At 41.8% G+C, this 20,837-nt stretch overlaps 1 protein-coding gene across 2 annotated transcripts in view; it reads left to right on the top strand.

Moving 5' to 3' along the window:
• The first annotated feature begins 1,586 nt into the window (after window positions 1–1,586).
• Window positions 1,587–20,837, top strand: part of LIPA (lipase A, lysosomal acid type) — a 38,545-nt gene continuing 19,294 nt past the window's right edge. Inside the window, exons 1-3 of one of the 2 annotated variants that reach the window (XM_003312752.6) lie at window positions 1,587–1,910; window positions 5,925–6,036; window positions 7,784–7,901. In XM_003312752.6, the coding sequence (XP_003312800.1) occupies window positions 5,926–6,036; window positions 7,784–7,901 (229 nt within the window). In that variant the 5' untranslated portion in view covers window positions 1,587–1,910; window position 5,925. Of the gene's footprint in view, window positions 1,941–5,924; window positions 6,037–7,783; window positions 7,902–20,837 lie in introns of both variants that reach the window. The other variant, XM_521552.9, reaches the window with a different exon arrangement.

The raw sequence follows: 20,837 nt of genomic DNA, 5'->3' as shown, positions 1-20,837 counted from the left end.
ACTACTGGGAAGGCATGATTGGTTTTGAAATGTGAGGACATGAGATTTGGGAGTGGCCAAGGGCAGAATGATATGGTTTGGCTGTGTCCCCACCCAAATCTCATCTTGAATTATAGCTCCTGTAATTCCCACATGTTGTGGGAGGGACCCGGTGGGAGATAATTGAATCATGGGGGCAGTCTACCCCATACTGTTCTTGTGGTGGTAAATAAGTCTCACAAGGTCTGATGGTTTTATAAGAGGAAAATCCTTTTACTTGGTTCTTTCTCTCACATGTGCCGCCATGTAAGACAAGCCTTTTGCCTTCTGCCATGATTGTGAGGCCTCCCCAGTCCTGTGAAACTGTGAGTCAGTTAAACTTTTTTCCTTGATAAATTACCCAGTCTTGGGTATGTCTTTATTAGCAGCATGAGAACAGGCTAATACACCTTCTAATTAGTCTCCCTGCTTCTGTAGTTCAGAATGATCTTTCTAAACTAGATTATGCTGCCCTTCTATTGAAAATATTACACTGGCTTCTCATCTTACTCAGAAGACACGGTAAGATCTTGACAAGTGGCTCCCAAGGCACCAGACTTCTAGGACTTCATCTTCTATTACTTTCTACTATGTACATTCTGTTTTAGCCTCAAAGACCTCACCACTCTGGCTAGGACCCACCAGGAATATTCCTACCACAGGGCCTTTGTACCTGCTATTTTCACCCAGAATGTGCTTTCTCCAGTATCTAAGGCTGTTAACTACCTCCTTGCCTGTGCTCAGGTGTCACTTCATAAGAGTCCTTTCCTGATTACCATATACATATCATCCTCCTTATCCCTGTTTTTTTTTTTTTTTGAGATGGAGTCTCACTCTGTTGTCCAGGCTGGAGTGCAGTGGCATGATCTCCGCTCACTGCAACCTCCACCTACCTGGTTCAAGCCATTTTCCTGCCTCAGCCTCCCAAGGAGCTGGGATTAGAGGCACACACCACCACGCCCGCTAATTTTGTATTTTTAGTAGAGACGGGGTTTCACCAAGTTGGTCAGGCTGGTCCTGAACTCCTGTCCTCAGGTGATCCGCCCTCCTCAGCTTCCCAAACTGCTGGGATTACAGGCGTGAGCCACTGTGCCCAGCCCCTTGTTGTTTGTTGTTGTTGTTGTTTGTTTGTTTTTGTTGTTATTTATAGCACTTATCACCACCTCATGTATTATATAGTTATTCATGATGTGTCTCTTCCCATCAGAATATATACAAGAGAACAGGAACCTTGTTTGGTTGGTTTCTATACCTCCACTGTCTTACTAATGCCTGGCATTTAGTAGGTGCTCAATAAAATCTTTGTTTTAGAAAATGATTAATAAATAATATGTGCATATTGAATATTGTTTCCTCTTTTAACAAATATTTAATAATAATAAAAAATTTAAAGCAGCAAGATTGCTTTGCATCAGGCACAATGATAAGCGCTTTAAATGGAGCCCATGATTCACTTTCATTTATAGAGCCCACATGCTCTCTGTCAGGCGCAGAAGGTGCCAGCCAGCCCTGCAGGAGCTTCGGGGGCGGAGCAGAAGGCCGCCTAAAACAGCCTTTGCTAAGAGAGCATGCGTAGGCGACGCGCTGGTAGAGCTGTGGACCTGCCAGCCTGCGAGGCGGAGGACGGGCTCCATCTCTTAGAAACGCCTACGGCGCATGCTCTATGGGGTCAACTGGGGGGCTGGCAAGCAGCCGCGCTGGTCTGGGGCGGAGTCTCCGAGGCACTTCCCGGTGGCTGGCTGCTCTGATTGGCTGAACAAATAGTCCGAGGGTGGTGGGCACCCGCCCTCCCGACAAGGCAGACCGGGCCCCCTGCAGGTCCCCTATCCGCACCCCGGCCCCTGAGAGCTGGCACTGTGACTCGAGACAGCGGCCCGGCAGGACAGCTCCAGGTGAGAGTGCCGGCGCCGCGGCGCTGCCAGGTGCGGGTGCGGCGTGGAAGCTGGTGCCTCCAGCAAGGGGAGGGTCGCGCCCCGAGGCTCTGCCGGCCGGCAAGACCCTCTGCGTTTGGACCCAGCGAGTCTTGCCTGGGGTGCCTGCGGGTGCTTTTTCTGCGGGCGTTGGCTCAAGGCATCTGCCAATCAACCAGGGCAACTTCAGAGAGCAACTTCAGAGAGAAGCCCACTCTTCCCTGGGCGCTGTCCACTTTCCTGGACAGGCGCGGTCTCCGGTCAGTGAAGCTGCCCAGTGCTCCTGGACCGCGAGGACAGCAGGGATGTCTGATTCCTCTCTCTGCATCCTCGTGCTCTCCCCTTAGCTCCTCCAGGCATCCCATCCTACCTCTCTTGTTAGCCAACGGCGTGGTCGAAAGCACACTTGGGCATCAATCCTGGTTAAAGTCCCAGCGATACTGCTTTTTAAACAGCTGACACTTTGCTTCCAGTACTTCACCTGGGTGAACCTCAGATTCCTGAAAAATGGAATTAATGGTACTGCCATAGGGTCGGTGGAGGAGTAATTGACATAGTAGATCAGAAGCGCTGCCTGCGGTGGCTGGCGCCTCGCAAGAGCTTAAATGGGAGTCGTAATAATTGTTGTTATTAGAAAGTTAAATAGCATGCTGCGTTGGGGCCTTTTCTTCTGCCACTGAACTGTTGGACTGCTCTTATCTTTTTTCAGAATCTGTACTATGCATCTAATATATACATGGCACTTTGCTTGGTCCTGGGGGTACAAAGCTGAGTCAGATTGTTACAAAGTCTAAAGAACTGAGATAAAGGTGTTAATACAGTCCAGAAAAGCACACTTAATTCAGCCTGGAAGGTTTTTTTTTCCCCCCTCCTTCGAGATTTTCACAGTATCTCCTTCTTAGTAAGAATTGCTTGGCTTAGTATGTTGAGAAAAACATACTAAGTATGTAGTGTTGTGTTGGAAGGAAAACTTAACTGGGTGAGATTTTCAGCTGAGAGTAGCTTTAGCTGTTACTCTCATGGACCTTCCTCTGGGCAGTTGATACAGGTTCTGTAGGAAAACCGCTGAATGAAAGCAGCTCCTGCAGATGCTACTCTGTTTTCAATTGTGGTAATTCCTTTAATTTTTTCCCTTTCAATTTACTCCTTATTCTCTAGTAATAATAGACTTTTGGGAGGTTGCATTTATGATAAAAAATAGCCTGGGGCTGTACAATCCTTCCTATCATGAAGAAGTACAAAGTTGTAAGTAGAAGCAGTGGCCTTGCTTTGCCAATGCACACTGAAGGGGATAACTTTGCTCCTGTTTAGAATTTCAGAGTTCACGGCCGGGCGCGGTGGCTCACGCCTGTAATCCTAGCACTTTTGGAGGCCAAGGCCGGCGGATCACGAGGTCAGGAGATCGAGACCATCCTGGCTAACACGGTGAAACCCTGTTTCTACTAAAAATACAAAAACAAAATTAGCCAGGCGTGGTGGTGGGCGCCTGTAGTCCCAGCTACTTGGGAGGCTGAGGCGGGAGAATGGCCTGAACCCAGGAGGTGGAGCTTGCAGTGAGCCGAGATCTCGCCACTGTACTCCAGCCTGGGGGACAGAGCAAGACTGTCTCAAAAAAAAAAAAAAAAAAAAAAAAAGAAAAGAAAAGAAAAAAAAGAATTTCAGAGTTCACTACTTCTTGGAAAAAAATAATCCCAGGAGGAATTCCATCAACAGAAGGGAGTCAGTTCACTTTTGCAATCTCCTGAGAATCAATTTCTTAAGACTTGTGGAATATTCAGTTTAAACACAAAACTAAAAACAAACAGCTGTATTGGAGTATTATTGACATACAATAGCATGGCATATTTCAATTGTACAATTGTATAAGTTTTTGCATGTGTACACACCTGTGAAACCATCAGTACATTCAATATTATGAACCTGTACATCACCTCCAAAATATTATTTGTGCATACCCCTTTGTGATCCTTTCTTACTGCCCCTTCTCTCCAGGAAACCACTGATCTGCTTTCTGTGAATATAGATTAGACTGCATTTTGTGGAGTTTTATATGAATGGGATCAGACAGTACTTTTTTTTCCCCTTATTTTGATCTGGCTTCTTTTGGCATAATTATTTTGAGATTAATCTATATTTTTTTGTGTTCCTTCCATTTTATAGCTGAGTAGTAGGTATATACCATAATTTATCCAATCATTCATTTAAAGCATTTGGGTTTTTCCAGTTTTTGTCTATTACACCCAAAGCTGTTATAAACATTTATGTACAAGTCTTTGTATGGGCATACATGCCTGCATCGTTTTAAGTGATTCTATTTATTTTTTAAAAATGTAGAAGTTCTGGGATCTAGTCCTAGGTTTTTCTCTGACCACTTGCGTGTTCTTAGGAGAGGATTTAACTTTACCTTCAGCATCCTCAAGGTCTTTGCTGTGATTTTGAGTCATCACTGCCAGAAACCAAGATGATCTTTGTTGATTTGATGGTTAGAGAATTTCAGAAGGAGAGAGACGGGTCAAATTTTTCCTTTCTGTTTCTTTTGAAAGCTCTATTTTCTTTCATTTCGCTTTTTTCCCATGAATGACAAATTTAAATGCTGATGTATAATTTGGGGCAAGAACAGAAGTGGTTAGATAAGTAGGAGGAAGAGCTAATAGTGGCTGAACTTAAACATGTCTAAATCATAGGTGGAAGGCAAGAGGTGGGAAATAAGCAAGCTCAGAAAATTTGTGTCTCTTTCTTTTTCTCAAACTATCCTCTTCTAAGTCTTGCCTTTTGTTATTTCTCCATGACCAATTTGTTTTTAACTTTGGGGTTAGGAGGTGAATGGGTATGCTGGACTCCAAAGGTCATATATTAACGGGAGGTGGTGGGTGGGAGGTTTCTTAGTTAAAAGTAATTCCTTTGGGCCGGGCGCGGTGGCTCACGCCTGTCATCCCAGCACTTTGGGAGGCCGAGGCGGGCGGATCACTCGGTCAGGAGATCGAGACCATCCTGGCTAACACAGTGAAACCCCGTCTCTACTAAAAAAAAAAAAAATACAAAAAAATTTGCCGGGCGTGGTCGCGGGCGCCTGTAGTCCCAGCTACCTGGGAGTCTGAGGCAGGAGAATGGCCTGAACCTGGGAGGCGGAGCTTGCAGTGAGTCAAGATTGCGCCACTGCACTCCAGCCTGGGCGACAGAGCGAGACTCAGCCTCAAAATAAATAAAATAAAATAAAATAATAATAATAATAATAATTCCTTTGGGAGGCGGAGGCAGGCAGGTCACGAAGTCATCTGAGACCAGCCTTGCCAATACAGTGAAACCCCGTCTCTACTAAAAATACAAAAATTAGCCCGGCATGGTGGCCTGCACCTGTAGTCCCAGCTACTCTGGAGGCTGAGGCAGGAGAACCGCTTGAACCTGGGAGGCGGAGGTTGTGGTGAGCCGAGATTGTGCCACTGCACTCCAGCCTGGGCAACAGAGCGAGACTCCGAAAAAAAAAAAAATTCTTGGGCAGGCGCGGTGGCTCACGCCTGTAATCCCAGCACTTTGAGAAGCCGAGGTGGGCAAATCACGAAGCCTGGAGTTCGAGACCAGCCTGGCCAATATGGTGAAACCCCATCTCTACAAAAATACAAAAATTAGCCAGGCGTGGTGGTGCGTGCCTGTTGTCCCAGCTACTCGGGAGGCTGAGGCAGAAGAATTGCTTGAACCAGGAGGCAGAGGTTGCAGTGAGCTGAGATTGCACCACTGCACTCCAGCCTGGGTGACAGAGCAAGACTCCATCTCAACATAAATAAATAAATAAATAAATAAAATAAAAATAAATAAATAAAATTTAAAAATTCCTTATTCTCCTTTCAGATATGGCTGGAGTCATTTGTTTCATATTTTCCTTTCACCTTTTACTTGCCCTAAATCTGGTTCAGAACTTTTTGTGGGAGCATTAATTTACCAGAATATTTTTGTGTAGTAAAATTCAAGCAAATAATAATAGACTGTTTTATTATACAGAATGAAAATGCGGTTCTTGGGGTTGGTGGTCTGTTTGGTTCTCTGGACCCTGCATTCTGAGGGGTCTGGAGGGAAACTGACAGCTGTGGATCCTGAAACAAACATGAATGTGGTAAGTTTCTCAAAGTTATGTAATGTACTTTTAAAATGCATCTATTTCCCCGATCCAGTTATGTGAGCTACATGAAGCCATACCCATACATTCATCTCTTTATAACTCCTTTGCTTTTCAATTTCTCTGAATTTTTTTTTTTTTTTTTTTTTTTTTGAGGCAGAGTCTCACTCTGTCACCTGCCCGCCCAGGCTGGAGTGCAGTGGTGCGATCTCGGCTCATTGCGACCTCTGCCTCAGGGGCTCAAGTGATTCTCGAGCCTCAGCCTCCCAAGTAGCTGGGACTACAGGCATGTGCCACCATGCCTGGCTAATTTTTTTTGTATTTAGTAGATATAGGGTTTCACGATGTTGCCCATGGTGGTCTTGAACTCCTGAGCTCAGGTGATCTGTCCACCTCAGCCTCCCAAAGTCCTGGGATTACAGGCGTGAGCCACCGTGCCCAGCCCAATTTCTCTGAATCTTAGATTCAATTTGCTAGGCTTTTCTCACCAGGTAATATGTAGCTAACAAACCTCAGTTTAATGTTATATATACTTCTTAATAAGATAAATTATGATTTTTTATTAATTCATTTCATTTTTAAGTCTCACTAAGTTTGTTTAAACTATAAAAAAGTATTTAAACTTTGCAAGAACATTACCGCTATTGAGGGCTGGTTTTAGAATACATTGAACAAAGGTTGTGATTAAGAATGTCCAGGGAACATATTTCTATACAGAAGTCAAAGTATCTGAGCAAAATTTTGTTAGAAAAAATATGCAAAAATAACCACTCGACTAATTAAAACATCTGAAAGTTATTAATCGTAAGTAAACAATAAAATCTGGAAATACCTCATTTAGGCACAAAATATCAGTAAAGTACAAATTATTAAAGAAAACAGCAACTTTAAAATAGATGTTGCAGTGACCCAGCTGAAGAATCAGGCAAGCTTAGGGACTCGGAGAGAAATTCACAGTGAGCCAGGAGAGTATGACCTGATAACAGGGTCTTAAAGTTAAGTTTTACTTCTTAGCTCAAAGCTTTTCTTTTCTTTTGCCTCCCAATTTTTCCAACTTTTAAAATAATTTTTTAAATAAGAATGATAAAATTAAATTCTTTCAAGTACTTATGGTAGAGAGGGTATGTGCACTTATTTACATTAAATCCCCTGGATAATTGAATTATCCATATCCCACTGAGCTCCTGATTAACAATTGTCCCATGAATCCTTCCTTATAGAGAAGTGAATGTGACCATAATTCCCTATTTTGTTCAACTTTTCTTCCATCCCACCTTGACATTCTATGTAATTATTTTAGTCCATTGATAAAAACAAGTTAATATTTTTTATACTTTATTGGCCAGCAGGGGATCTCTCAAAACAAAGAAAGTGTTTTATACATTGACAGTTCTAGCTGGGATATTTAGAAAAGAAAGAAATGAGCATTTATTTGTGCCCGGTAGGCAGGATGGAAACAAAGAGGCCCAAGATGTGGTAAAGTTAGGCAAATTTGGTATAAAACATGCTAGAATGATGAAACTGAAGTTTAACCAGACACCTGTAGGTGGAACACAAGCGTGAAACAAGGGAGGATTTACTCTTGTGATGGGAAGTTGGCTACTAGATTTAGCAGACTAAAATTTCAATGACAAATGCTTTCTTAAAGCCTGGAGAACATAGTTTATCTGCTCCTTTGCTTGTTAATGTGGGAGACTGTTTCAGATTCTGTCCACCCAATTTCCATCGTCCTTTTTCTCTACAGAGTGAAATTATCTCTTACTGGGGATTCCCTAGTGAGGAATACCTAGTTGAGACAGAAGATGGATATATTCTGTGCCTTAACCGAATTCCTCATGGGAGGAAGAACCATTCTGACAAAGGTATGGGAAGGCCCTTAAAAGTAAAAACCAGAATTCGTCTGGGTTTTGTGTTAGTAACCAAGTTCAGATTTAACTTAAAAACATTGAAATGGGATTATTTTTAAACGAAAGCACTAACTGTGTTGAGGTTTGCAAGGCAAAGAAAAATAATTTTCTTTTAAAGAAGTAAGGACAAGAGTCATCTAATTTTTTGTTCAAAGGCCAGATTCATTTGAGGATATGCTAAAATCTCTGAGGCTTTGTTTTTTTAAGGAAGTGTATTTAATGAAATGTTTTGAGCATTAAATAGATGGCTTTTGCTATTTAAAAATTATTTAATTTTTTTGAATTCACATAATCTAAAAATCAGAGAATTAGAAGACATACAGTGAAATGCCTCCCTTCTCTCTCACTCCCTACTTCCTGCTTTTTTGTGTATCTTTTAAAAATAGCTTCATTTTAAAATCTTTTTATTTCCAAAAATCTCATTAGAAACAAATACACACACAGATTCTTATTTTTCCCTTGCCTCCATTTTAATGCAAAAGATGGCACTATTTTGTTCTTTGAATTTTTTACTTAATATCTTGGAGATCTTTCCATACAATACATATATAAAGCACATCTTCCAGAAGTGCATGATATTTCACTATATGACTGTATCATTATTTATTTACCAAGTGTCCTATTAATGCATATTTGTGCTATTTCAGTCTTCTGTTAACAAATATTGCTGCTGTAAATAAGCTTTTGTGTGTGCAAGTTTATTTACATGATACATGTCCAGAAATAGATTTTTTGGGTCACAGGATATATGCATTTGTGGTTTTGATATATATTGCCAAGCTGATTTTCATGTGCACGTGTCCTGATAATTACTATCACTATGAATATATGAAAGTTCTTGTAGCTTTGGCTTAAAAAGTATATATATACATATATATGTATATCTTTTTTCTCTCTCTCATTTTATAACTCAAGCAAAACTGCAGTTTCCAGTGCAGATAAAGGAATTTCTAGACAGACTGATTGAAATTATTAAGCAGTTATCAGAAGAAGGATCTAATCTTTATTCAATTATCTCTCCAGATGTAGCTTATTTATTTATTTTTTTTGAGACGGATTTTCGGTCTTGTTGCCCAGGCTGGAATGCAATGGTGCAATCTTGGCTCACTGCAACCTCCGCCTCCCAGGTTCAAGTAAGATGTAGCTTATTCTCTAACATTTTTTTGTTTCTGGAGACTTTTCTTGGGGAAATTAAGGTTTAGATTAAGGTAGTTAGATAGCTATTTATTCTTCAATTTAAGTGTTATACGGGCAAAAGAGCCACCTTTGCCTCAATTTCTGCCCAAATTGTTATTCAAAACAAACTTAAACACCCTTTGTGTTAATGTGAGCATTGTATTATTATTTGCTTTGTTTTTTCTTAATTTATCCTAGTTTAACTTTTTTCTTCCATGTGTTCTAGCTGTAATAAGATTTTAATAATGTTTAGGTGGCCACAACAACCATTTTTTTTGAAATTTGATTTCTAACTCTTGAGATTTTTATGGTTTACAGATATATGCCATTAAGCTTCCTTTTTATAAATATGTTATAAAATGAGTGATGAGTTATAGTGAGAGCTTTTAGTTTTTCCTGTGCTCAAAACACTCAAAACATATATTTTATGCTAGAGCGAGCATATGATCTTGGTTTCCTTCCTTTTTTTTCCCCCAAAGAATAACCCCTGTATACTGATTTCAGACACTGTATAAAGAAAAATGCTTTATATTATTTTTCTTAAAATTATAGTTGATTAATTAGTAACGTGAATCACTGTTAAACGATGGTTAGAATCTCAGTAAAACTTGCTGAGAGCTCTCCTCCTATATCCAGCTTCAGACTTCTCTCTCCATACAGTGGTTAAAACACTCAGAGTCACATGCCCTACCTGTGTGTATCACACTGTTGCAGGGGAAGGTGCAGTGCCCTGGAATATGAAGAAAGTGAGCATGAGTCTTGATATGCTCCCAGGCAATAGAAAGGAGACTTAGGGGACCTTGGTGCTACACCTGGGTTTGCCCCTGACTTCTTGTGTGCTTTGTTTTTTCTTTTTTTTTTTTAACCTCTGTGGGATATATTATATATACTTTATTTTATTTTTGGCAAGAGGGTTGGGGATTGGGAGAGTGGAGAGTCTAGGTCTTTAGAATGGGGGAATATAGACTGAAAGTATTTACTCTAAGCTAAATCTGTTCATAGCATTTGGTCCTCATGTTCTTTCTCTATTCTGAGAGGCCTTCCCTGTAGGGGATCACTGATGTGTATGTCATACCTGCTATGAGCTAACCTCAGTGGGGAGTCTTCAAGGAAGTCTACAGTGAACAACTCAGTTCTCTAAAGGAATTGTGATTTTCCTAAGAACTGCATAGGCGCTTTCCTGATGGTTTGCATTTCCACATTCTAAAACAGAGCATGGACAGAGGCTCTTTACTGTCCTTCACTCCTATTCAAGAGCAAGGTTGTTGCCACTGGTGTTATTTCCGGTGTTTAAAGGCAAATAGATAAAAAGAATGGAGAAGGCCTTTCACACCCAAAGTGAAACGCGTCCTCTTCTCATGCATCCCACTTCCCCTCCTGACTTCCTCCTCTATTATTAATAGCACCAGCATCCTCCTAATGACCTAGCCTGGAATCTGCAGAATCATTCTTGACCACGGGTCCTCTCTAGGCCACCCACGTTAAATTGCTTCAGTTCATCTTTTTCTTCTGTTTCCCTGACCACCAGCCTACATTAGGCTCTTGTTACCACTTAACTGGGCGCCTGAAATAAGCTCAGCAGCTGAGAGAGTCTTGAGCCATTTCCATTTTCAAGGCTCCTCGTATACTAACAGAAAGAAAGAATTTCAAGACAGGATTATGGAAATTCAGTTTGCTTATATAGTTTAAGAAATTAATGCTTTTAATACACACAAAAATACTGCTATACATTCATACTATTGACAAGTAATTACAAAATGTATTAAACATTATTCATTTTTTGGTACCACATTCATTGTGGAACCTGAGTCTACAGCTGAATGGTGAGCATCTTTCAGTCCTGTTGCCATGGGCCTCTTTGACTGACTGTGTAGCCTCACTTGGAGATCAGGTTTTTTTTATGAACACAGGGCTTGGCCACATGGCTTCTCTGCTCATGTTTGCTTAAAAGCTTTACCTAACTGCTCTTTTCTCTGCCAGGCTTCCTGTTCTCATTCATCCTATGTGGTTTTGCAGGATTAAGTTTCTTAAAGCTCAGCTATAATGATGTGAAATTGCCATTCAGCAATCTTTAGGGGTCTCAGAAATGAAGATACACACTGTTCCTTAAATATTCTGTCCAGCTGGTATTTGTACCTTTCACCTCCATTCTGCACAGTAGTAGCCCTTGGCTACTCGTGCAGTATGTGCATGCTGTTTCCCACCATTAAGCAACCTTCTTAGGAAGTGTTGAGCAACGCTTTGCTCCCGAAGGGAATTGAAATTCAGAAATTACACTTCATAGGGAAGTGGCTCTGTTTTCATCTGCTCAGCCTTATTTCAGAAAGTCATGGGGAGTTAGCACTGGAGGGATCTCAGATTCCTGCCTGGGCTAGGGATTTTTGTTTTTTTTTTAACACACTTCACTGGTGGATTCCAAGGTAGAATTCTTGGTTTTGGCAACCTGTGTTCTAGACTAACATCCTCATTTTGTTGGATAAGACAGCCAGGTTCAAATAGGGAAATGAATTTGTCTCAGGTTGGAGGGTCATGTCCTGACCTGTCTGACTACAGATTCAGTGATCTTTGAACTGGAGAATGTGGCCTTACATAATAAATATTAACCAAGTTGATCCCATGATAGGCACAATATATATTTTATATATATATACACACACCAAGAGTGGCAGATTTGTATCTGAAAGTTATGCATCTGATTGCCGAGTGGGTGAAGTGGCGCTCTAGACTGTGAAAGCCTGGAATGACTGCCTTCAGCGTGCAGAAACAGGCTTTTCAACTGTGGCCTCAGCAAAGATTCCCCAGGGGTTGTCCATTGAGCTATTAGAGTCATAGCTGAAAATTCACAGCATGGCTTGTGAGTTAAGTCTTTAGAAGGAGACCATCAGCTTGTATTTTGCTTTGATTGTTTATTTTAGAATTCTGGTTGATTTCTAGATTTTTCTTTCCTTATAGAAAAATCCTTCACTTCTAAAGAAACTATTTTTTGAATCACTGCAGTGCTCTAACGGGCTACACACAGGCCTTGGTAATCTGGGATGTAATTCCTCACCCCTGGTGGTGCCGAACAGACATGGGTTCATTAATCAATGCCTGAGCTTGGTGACTTGGGCTGAGCTCAGGCTCATGTAGCACTCTGATGGCGCATTGGGTAGGGGATTGCATTCAGAACCTTTGCCTAATGGAGCAGCATAAGTGAGGTCAGCTGTAAAGCTTATCTCATAGACCCAGGTTGGGATCAGAGCAGAAAGCCAAGTGGAAAGGAAGATAGTGCTCTGCCCTGTCCCCTTCCCTCCTCTTCCTTCTGGTTAACCGCTCTGACCTGTCCTCTGTTCTCAACCTAATTTTCACATCTTCAGGGAGGATTTCCTCAGCCTCTCACACCAGGTCAGGCCCCTGGCTACATATTCTTATAGTCCTCTGTGTTTTTCTCCATCGGAATTAAGACAATAAACAATATATTATTATGTAGGTGATGATGTGTGTGACCTCTGTCATCCCCACCAGACTCTGCGGGGATGAAGACTTTTCTGATTCTCTTTACTTGGTAAATTGCTTTAGCTCCAGGCTGCAGTCTACCCAAGCATGCTCCTGCAGCCCTCCTGTGACATTGCGATTTAATAGTGTCCCCTGCTCAAGGCCACACTGCATTAAGGATTTCCTACTCCTGGGCTCCTAGGAGTCCACAAACACAACTTAAATGCTTCCTGTGGTGGGTAAAACTTGAAGCTGTATTGCCTCATGATTGAGCTGAGCATGTGAAGAGCCACCAGTCATGGGTGTAAGTTCTGGCTCTACTATTTAACTAGCTGTGTGACCTTGGCAATTTTCTTTACCTCTCGAAGTTTTGACTTATTCAATTATTAAACAGGAAGAATAATACTGGCTACTTCGTAGGCTGTTGTGAAAATTTGATAAGGCCTGTGAAATATATGCAGTATAGTAAGTGCAGGTGATACAATTTCTTTTACAACATTTATTTATTTAAGATATTAATGAATAAATACATAAATATTTTAAAAGTCTCACCGTGTCTCCCAGGCTAGAATGCAGTGGTACAATCATAGCTTACTATAGCTTCAAATGATTCTCCCTCAGCCTCCCAAAGGGCTGGGATAACAGGCATGAACCATGGTGCCCAGCCTCTGTTTTTAATTTTGAAATGTCAACATGGATTTGATGGTGGTCTCTGATATTGACTTCTTCAGGATTAAGCCCTCCATGACAGGGATGTATTCTAAACTGTATGGACAGGAGGAAGATGCATTTGTTTACAATGGACAGAAGTAAGAAAAGTAAGAAATGTCATAGAACTATGTCTGGGGGTCAGGTGACAAGCACTGTGTCATTTCTAGCCCTGTGTCCCCTGCAGGTGCTTTCTTCTGTGGACCCTCTGCTCCTTCTGTTGAGGGAGAATTTTGGATGAGAGCTGGATAATTTCCCAAAATTCGCTCAACTGTGAAGCTCTGGAACTCAAGTTGCTGTGCTGCAAAGCTGTCTGAGGACAGGCCGTGGTGGCAGAGAGGGGCAGGGAAGACAGGCAATTTGGCATGGAGATGATGGGCACATTTGTCACATGACCTGGGTTTGATTCCCAGCTGCATCATATACTAATTGTGTGTCCTAGGGCAAATGATTTAGTCTCTCTAAGCCTCAGAGGCCCCAAAGGAGGAAGAATGATGTAAATGGCCCAGCACCATCCTGGGTGCGTGGAAAACTCTAATTATGATAATGTCCTGGAACGTTCTGCAGTGAAAAAGACAGACCACATTACTGCCTTCGTGTTGCCTGGTGATCAGAGTGATTATTGCTGGTTTTGGGGAAAACAGCATTCTGAGGCATGGAACGGTTTTCTTCCCTGCTCTGTGATGCAGGGCGCTTTTGTTGTGTTCACTCCTGCAGGTCACCTGCTCCCCAGCAGGGTGACAGTGAAGTGTGAGTGCAGTGGACTGCACAGTGGCAAAGGCCACATGACTCCCTGAATGCGTCCTGTGGACAGGCCAAGCGCTGTGCCCTGTGTGAATCATCAGGTGAACTCTCATACAATTCTAGGGTGTAAGAACTCCTATTACCTCCTGTTTTACAGATGAGGAAACCAAGGTTTATAGGGGTTAATTAACTTGCCCAAGATAAAGCAGCTGATGGGTAGTGAAGGCAGGAGTCACACAGCCCGTGACTGTCTCTGCCCACTTGGCCCTCTTCTCAGGCTAGAGAACAGCTATGATGTCCCTGAGAAAGTCACACTGTGGAAAGTGGAAAGTATCTGACTTAGATGTCCTACATCTGCTAGATGTCCTGCTTGTGCCTACTACAGCAACTCAGAGAGCTGTTAGGTGACTTATCTGAGATAATGCGTGTAAAGTGCTTAAGTGCTTAGCATGGTGCCTGACACATTGTGAACACTTAGTATGCGCTTGCTGTTACTATGATTATATTACCTGGGCCAAAGAATGCCACTTCACTCTATCCTTCTTCATAGTGGTTATGTTCTAATAATATTTTATTACATTTACAGTTAACTCTTTAACAACATGGGGGTTAGGGGTGCTGTCCCCCAGAGTTATTGAAAACTGCATATACCTTTTGCATTTCCCAAAATTTAACTAATAGCCTACTGTTGACCAGAGGGCTTACCTGTAATGTACATAGCCAATTAACAAATATTTTATATGTTATATGTATTATATTCCATATATACAATAAGTATATATTCCATATATACTTATTGTGTATATATACTTATGGAATATATATGTATATATTCCATATATACAATAAGTAAGCTAGAGAAAAGAAAATGTTACAAGGAAATCATAAGGAAAAGAAAATGTATTTACTATTCATTAAGTGGAAGTGGATCATTATAAAGGTCTTCATTCTTATGTTGGAACAGGCTAAGGAAGAGGAGGAAGAGGAGAAGTTGGTCTTGCTGTTGTAGGAGTAGCAGAGGTGGAAGAGGGGGAGGAAGTGGAAGAGGAGACAGGAGAAGTGGGCACATTCAGGGTAACTTTTATGAAAATACATTGTAATTTCTGTCCTTTTTTCATTTCCCTAGAAATGTTTCTATAGAATAGCAATTCTTCCATCATTTGCTTTAGTTTCAGTGCCTGTGTCATAGAAGCGTCAGTGTTGTAAAGGAAGTCTTGAATAATTGCAATTGCCACCCTTCTCCTGAATTGTCTAATATCAGTTTGTTTTCTAGCACTGCGTCTCCCATGTCTTCTTTCCCATCGTCTGGTGCTGTTTTAGAAGCACTCGTCTCCATCAAATCATCTTCTGTTAATTCCTCTGGTGTGTCTATTAGCTCTTGACTTTATTTAAGATGCATATCTTGAAACTCTTTACCTGCTCCCACCCTCCACCTTTTTGCCGTATCCACAATCTTTTTCTTGATTTCCTTGATTGGCTAAGTCATGGATATGGATACTGTGAAGTCATGCACAACATCTGGATACACTTTTCTCCAGCAGGAATTTATTGTTTCAGGCTTATAACTTTCACAGCTTTTTCTGTAACAACAATGGCATCTTCAGTGGTGTAATTCTTCCAGACCTTCATGATGTTCTCTCTGTTGGGGTTCTCTTCCAATTCAATCCTTTCCATAGTGTATGTGTGTAATGAGCCTTAAAGGTCCTTATGACCTCCTGATTTAGAGACTGAATTAAAGATGTGTTTGGGGGCAAGTAGACCACTTCGATGCCTTTGGTATTGAATTCATGGGGTTCTGGGTGGCCAGAGGCATTGTCCTATATCAAAAGAACTTTGAAAGGCAGTCCCTTACTGGCAAAGTACTTCCTGACTTCAGGAAAAAAGCATCAATGGAATCAATCTGGAAAAATAGTTCTCATTGTCCAGTCCTTCTTATTGTACAGCCAAAAGACTGACAGCTGATGTCTATATTTTCCCTTTAAGGCTCAGGGATTAGCAGATTTATAGGTAAGGGCAGACCTGACCATCAACCCTACTGCATTTGCACAGAACAGTAGAGTTAGCCTATCCCTTCTTGCCTTAAATCCTGGTGCTTGTTTCTCTTCCTTACTAATAAATGTCCTTTGTGGGATATATATATATATCTATATATATATATATAGATATATATATATATATAGATATATATATATATATATATTTTTTTTTTTTTGTTAGAATGGAACACTTTCATCTGCATTAAAAACCTGTTCAGGCAGATACATTTTCCTCTAGGAATTTATATGCAGCCTCTTGGTTGGCAGGAGCTGCTTCTTTTGTTATCTTGACATATTTTTAAAGTTTTTTAAATTTTTAATTCTTAAAATTAATTAAGTTTTGGTTTTTCAGAGACAGCATCTTGCTCTGTCACCAAGCTGGAGTACAGTGGCACCATTATAGCTCACTGTAACCTCAAACTCCTTGGCTCAACCAGTCTTCTCACCTCAGCCTTCTAAGTAGCTAGGACTACAGACATGTGCCAACCATACTTGGCTAATTTTTAAAACAATTTTTGATAGAGATGGGGATCTCACTGTGTTTTTCAGACTGGTTTCGAACTCCTGGCCTCAAGAGGTCCTCCCACTTTGGCCTCCCAAAATGCTGGGATTACAAACATAAGCCACCGTGCCTGGTCTATATTGGCATTTTAAAAGCCAAACCTCTTTGTAAAATTATCAAAGCATCTTTTATTGGCATTAAATTCTCCAACTTTAGATTCTTCACCTTCTTTTTTCTTTAAGTTGTCATATAATGACTTTGCTTTTTCTTGAATCTTAGAGTCTAGAATCTATTCTTGCTTTATCTTGAATATTAGAGTCTAGAATCATATTAGAGCAATCCTGCACCCACATAAAAGCTGCATTTTCAATATGAGATAAAAGGTATTTCAGAAAAAGTGCAAGGTTTTGGCACTTGCTGTCGTAGCTGCAATGACAAATGGCTTCACAAATTTTCTTTCCCTTTTTTTTAACAATCGTCTTTATGTGTCATTTATCTTGAAATGAAGATAATTGAAGCTGCAGACCTCAATCTATGACACATATCAAGCAATTCAACTTTTTCTTGTCTGGACTTTTCTCTGCTTTTTGGGAGCACTCCCAGATCACTATTAGTTCTTTGTATGGGTCCAATGGTGTTATTCAAGGTTTATGATATCGTGCTAAACATGATGAAAAACATATGAGAACTGCAAGAGATCACTTTTTACTGCAATGTGCAATTTACTGGAGAAACTGCTCACGTGAAGATGATTAGTGTCATGGGAAATTTAAGCAGATATTTATAATACTTGAGCAACAGGAGGCGGCTACAAAATTATTACAGTAGTACACAATATACTCTAGTTAATTTTATGCAGTTATGATTTAATACCGCATCTTTACATTTGTTTACATTTCTCTTAACTGTCAATGGCACCATGTTTGGTCTGTAAGTGTGTGTCTAAGTTTTGAAAATGTTAACTTTTTATACTTTGTGTATATTTATGGTAATAAATAAAAAAAGGACAATATCTAAATATATTTTATGCGTTCATGACATACCTAACCTTTTAGTAACTTTTTATTATTTCTAGACTACAGAGTTGGTCTGTTAGTTTTTCTCAAATTGTTGCAAATCTCCAACAAATTTTCAATGTTTATTGAAAAAAAATCCATGTATGAGTGGACCTGTGCAGTTTAAACCTGTGTTAAGGACCAACTGTATAGATTCATTATTGTTACTATCAGGGACCATTATTTATTCAGCTTTACTATGTATTAACTACTTCGTCATTCTCACTTTAGAAAAGGACACCTATACTTCAGACAGAGTTGAGCAAATCCTACAAAGTTTTGTAGCCAGTAAGAACTGAGGTCTGCTTCATGCTAACGCCCTGGTGTCTGACCTCCTCCTTGTTCTCTGTTTTGGTTCTGCCCTGGCCCTCAGCTGCTTTCTCACATGTGTTTTGGAGTGTGACGGAGTCCTGTCTGGACTCAGCATCCTGGCAGAGAAGGCCAGTGCCTTGGGAGGCAGGAGGAACTTCCCCACCTACCCAGTCATCTTCCTCCTGCGGGACTGTGGGCTCAGCACATTCAGTTTCGGGGCTTGAGTAATCGCCTCCTGGCTTCCACCCACACTGGGAAGGCAGCATTGTGGTGGACTGCCACTGGGCTGCTTCTTTGTCAGCTTTGTCCTATTTAGGGCCATAATGAAATCACTTGCCATCTCCAGGCTGAGAAATGGTCCTTTAGTCTTTTCCCTTAATCCCCAGCCCTCCTAGAGGCTTCTTTTTTTTCAAGTTGCATTTGCACAGAACTCCCAGAGCCACCCGTAGGGCATAGCTGGGGAAGGCAGCCCTTGACCTGTCATGCTGGTTTGTCACTCTGACAAACAGGGCTTCAGGGTGCCTGAGTGCATTGAGCAGGCTGGGCCTTGGAGGAGCTGCCTGACCAGGCGAGGCTGAGTGGGTGCCCCTCCTTTCATTCCCTATCCCCTCCATCTACTAGAGATTACTTTCTTCAAGCACTTTGTCCACATCCTTTCAAAAATAGCTTCCTGCCTTCAGCCGGAAGGCCTCAGTGTGTTCTAGAGACTTCTCTCTTGTTAACCTTCTTTCCCTAGCAAAGCACTGAAAAGCATGGCCTGTGGTGTCAGACACACCTGGTTAGACTCCAACCCTCACGCTTCCTAGCTCTCGTTCAGCCTTGGGCAAGTTACTTGACTTCTTTACCACAATTCCCTGTTCTGTTAAATGGCAGTAGTGCCAACTTCAAAGGATTTTCAGTACAGTACCTACAGCATACAAGCGTGCAATCGGCGCTAGCTATCATTTCAATCAGCTGTTCTCAGCAAGGTGAAGTGAAATCTGAAATAGTTCACTGGAAGATGTGAACAGCAATAGGTTTTACCTTCCCAGAGAGAAACATCCTTTGCCAGTCAATCCTTAAATCCTTCTTTGGTGGTGGGATGGGAAAGAACCACATTGTACCTTCCTTTCTTCCCCCTGGTGGGAGCAGGTGAGAGAAGCTGGCAACAGTTGGCTGGGCCTGCTTCCAGCGTCCAGTCTTTTCCATTCCCTTTTGTATTCACCCAATGCCAGAGGGAAGGGGCAAGAGGTTTGGAAGCCATTTTTAAAGGTTTTTCACCCGAGGATTCGATACTATTTTCTTTGCTGAGGATCCGTCATGCCTAATGGAACTGCCATCTCTAGAAGTTCAGTAAGTTATATCCTCTGCATCTCCCTCCTCAGAAGAGACTTTTTTGTTCTGAGATGAAAGGAAACTGGCCCAGCCTGGAAAGATGTGCACCCCATGAAGTCCTTCCTATTCCCTGTGTCCCCAGGTCAGACAAGGCACTGGACTTTTCCTAGTGGTTCCCCAGCCTGGCTGCGCATCAGAATCAGGCAGGGAGGCTTTCATGTGCGCACTGGTCCCATCTGGCCAAGGCCTGGGTGCAGTGTCAGCTCTCTATTCATCTGGCTCCTATGTTTTCTCCAGAACCCTTTGTGGAAACATCTGTGTCTTACTTAGAACCCAGGTCAAATGTTTGTCCCACTGACCAAGTAACTTTCTCCTTCTTCTGGGCCTTCCTGAATGGTGTTCTAGCCTTCTTCTTGCTGGGTTAGACAGCCATCGTGTGTCTGTCTCCCTCGAGGATGGAGCTCCCTGTGGGACGGAGTGTGAGTTACCCATCTTTGCATTCCTAGCATCTATTAGTTTGGGGCTAAAGTAATTGTGGTTTTTGCCGTTGCTTTTTTATTTTGTGGGGGGTGGGGGTAAATGGAATCCCTCTCTGTCACCCAGGCTAGAGTCCAGTGGTGTGATCTTGGCTGACCACAACTTCTACCTCTTGGGTTCAAACAATTCTCCTGCCTCAGCCTCCTGAGTAACTGGGATTACAGGCACCCACCACGAGGGTTTCACCATGCTGGGCAGGCTGGCCTCAAACTCTTGACCTCAGGTGATCCGCCCGCCTCGGCCTCCCAAAATGCTGGGATTACAGGCGTGAGCCACCGTGCCCGGCCTGCCATTGCTTTTTAAGGGCAAAAACCACAATGACTTTTGCAACAACCTAATAGCAGTGGCTGGTACTCAGTAGGCACCACTAAAGGTTTGCACGAAACGTAATGTATGTTTTCAAATCACTTCTTGATATTTTACCTTCTAGTGCACTGCTTAAGATACAGCAGATTTCCATTAAAAACTTTTCACCTGAATGTGGAGGACACAGCTGAGTGGCCTCCATTGCTCTAAAGCCATGCCATTTGTCAGATGTTTACCTTTCTTCATCAGCCCTTTTCCTCATCTGCCAGCATTTCCCATGAGAAAACAGTGTGGTCTGCAGTACCCTTTGCAGTGCTTGGCCCAGATTCTCCAGATTTGAAAACATTTCGCTTGTAAAGAATAGATTCACTGTTTCCTTCCCATCTGGTGCATCTTTTGTGCCTGTTGTTCATTGAGCTTTTGTATTCAGCTTGAAGTAGGGGATGGAAGAACCCTAACAAACAAAAAAGGACAATTAGAAAAATAGTGTCTTTGACTTATTCTCTAGAAGCCTCCTTCAAAGGATAAAGTAATTCCCTGAGAAAAGCGTTGTGCAGGTGTGAATTCGGTCTGGGTGGAGCAAGGGTATTTACCGATGTTCTTAGAAGCTGCACAGCCACCTTAGGCATGGTCTCCTGGGTAGCACATGCTCCAGCTGTCCACAGGCCATTCCTTTCTTCACACTCACCTCCCAGGAAAACTGCAGCAGCTCCTCATTGCCCTTGGG

This window comes from Pan troglodytes, chromosome 8, assembly GCF_028858775.2.
Source record: "Pan troglodytes isolate AG18354 chromosome 8, NHGRI_mPanTro3-v2.0_pri, whole genome shotgun sequence".
Taxonomy (NCBI): Eukaryota; Metazoa; Chordata; class Mammalia; order Primates; family Hominidae; genus Pan; species Pan troglodytes.
The sequence above is the reverse complement of the archived record's forward strand: the minus strand, read 5'-3'. Positions and strand labels throughout refer to the sequence as shown.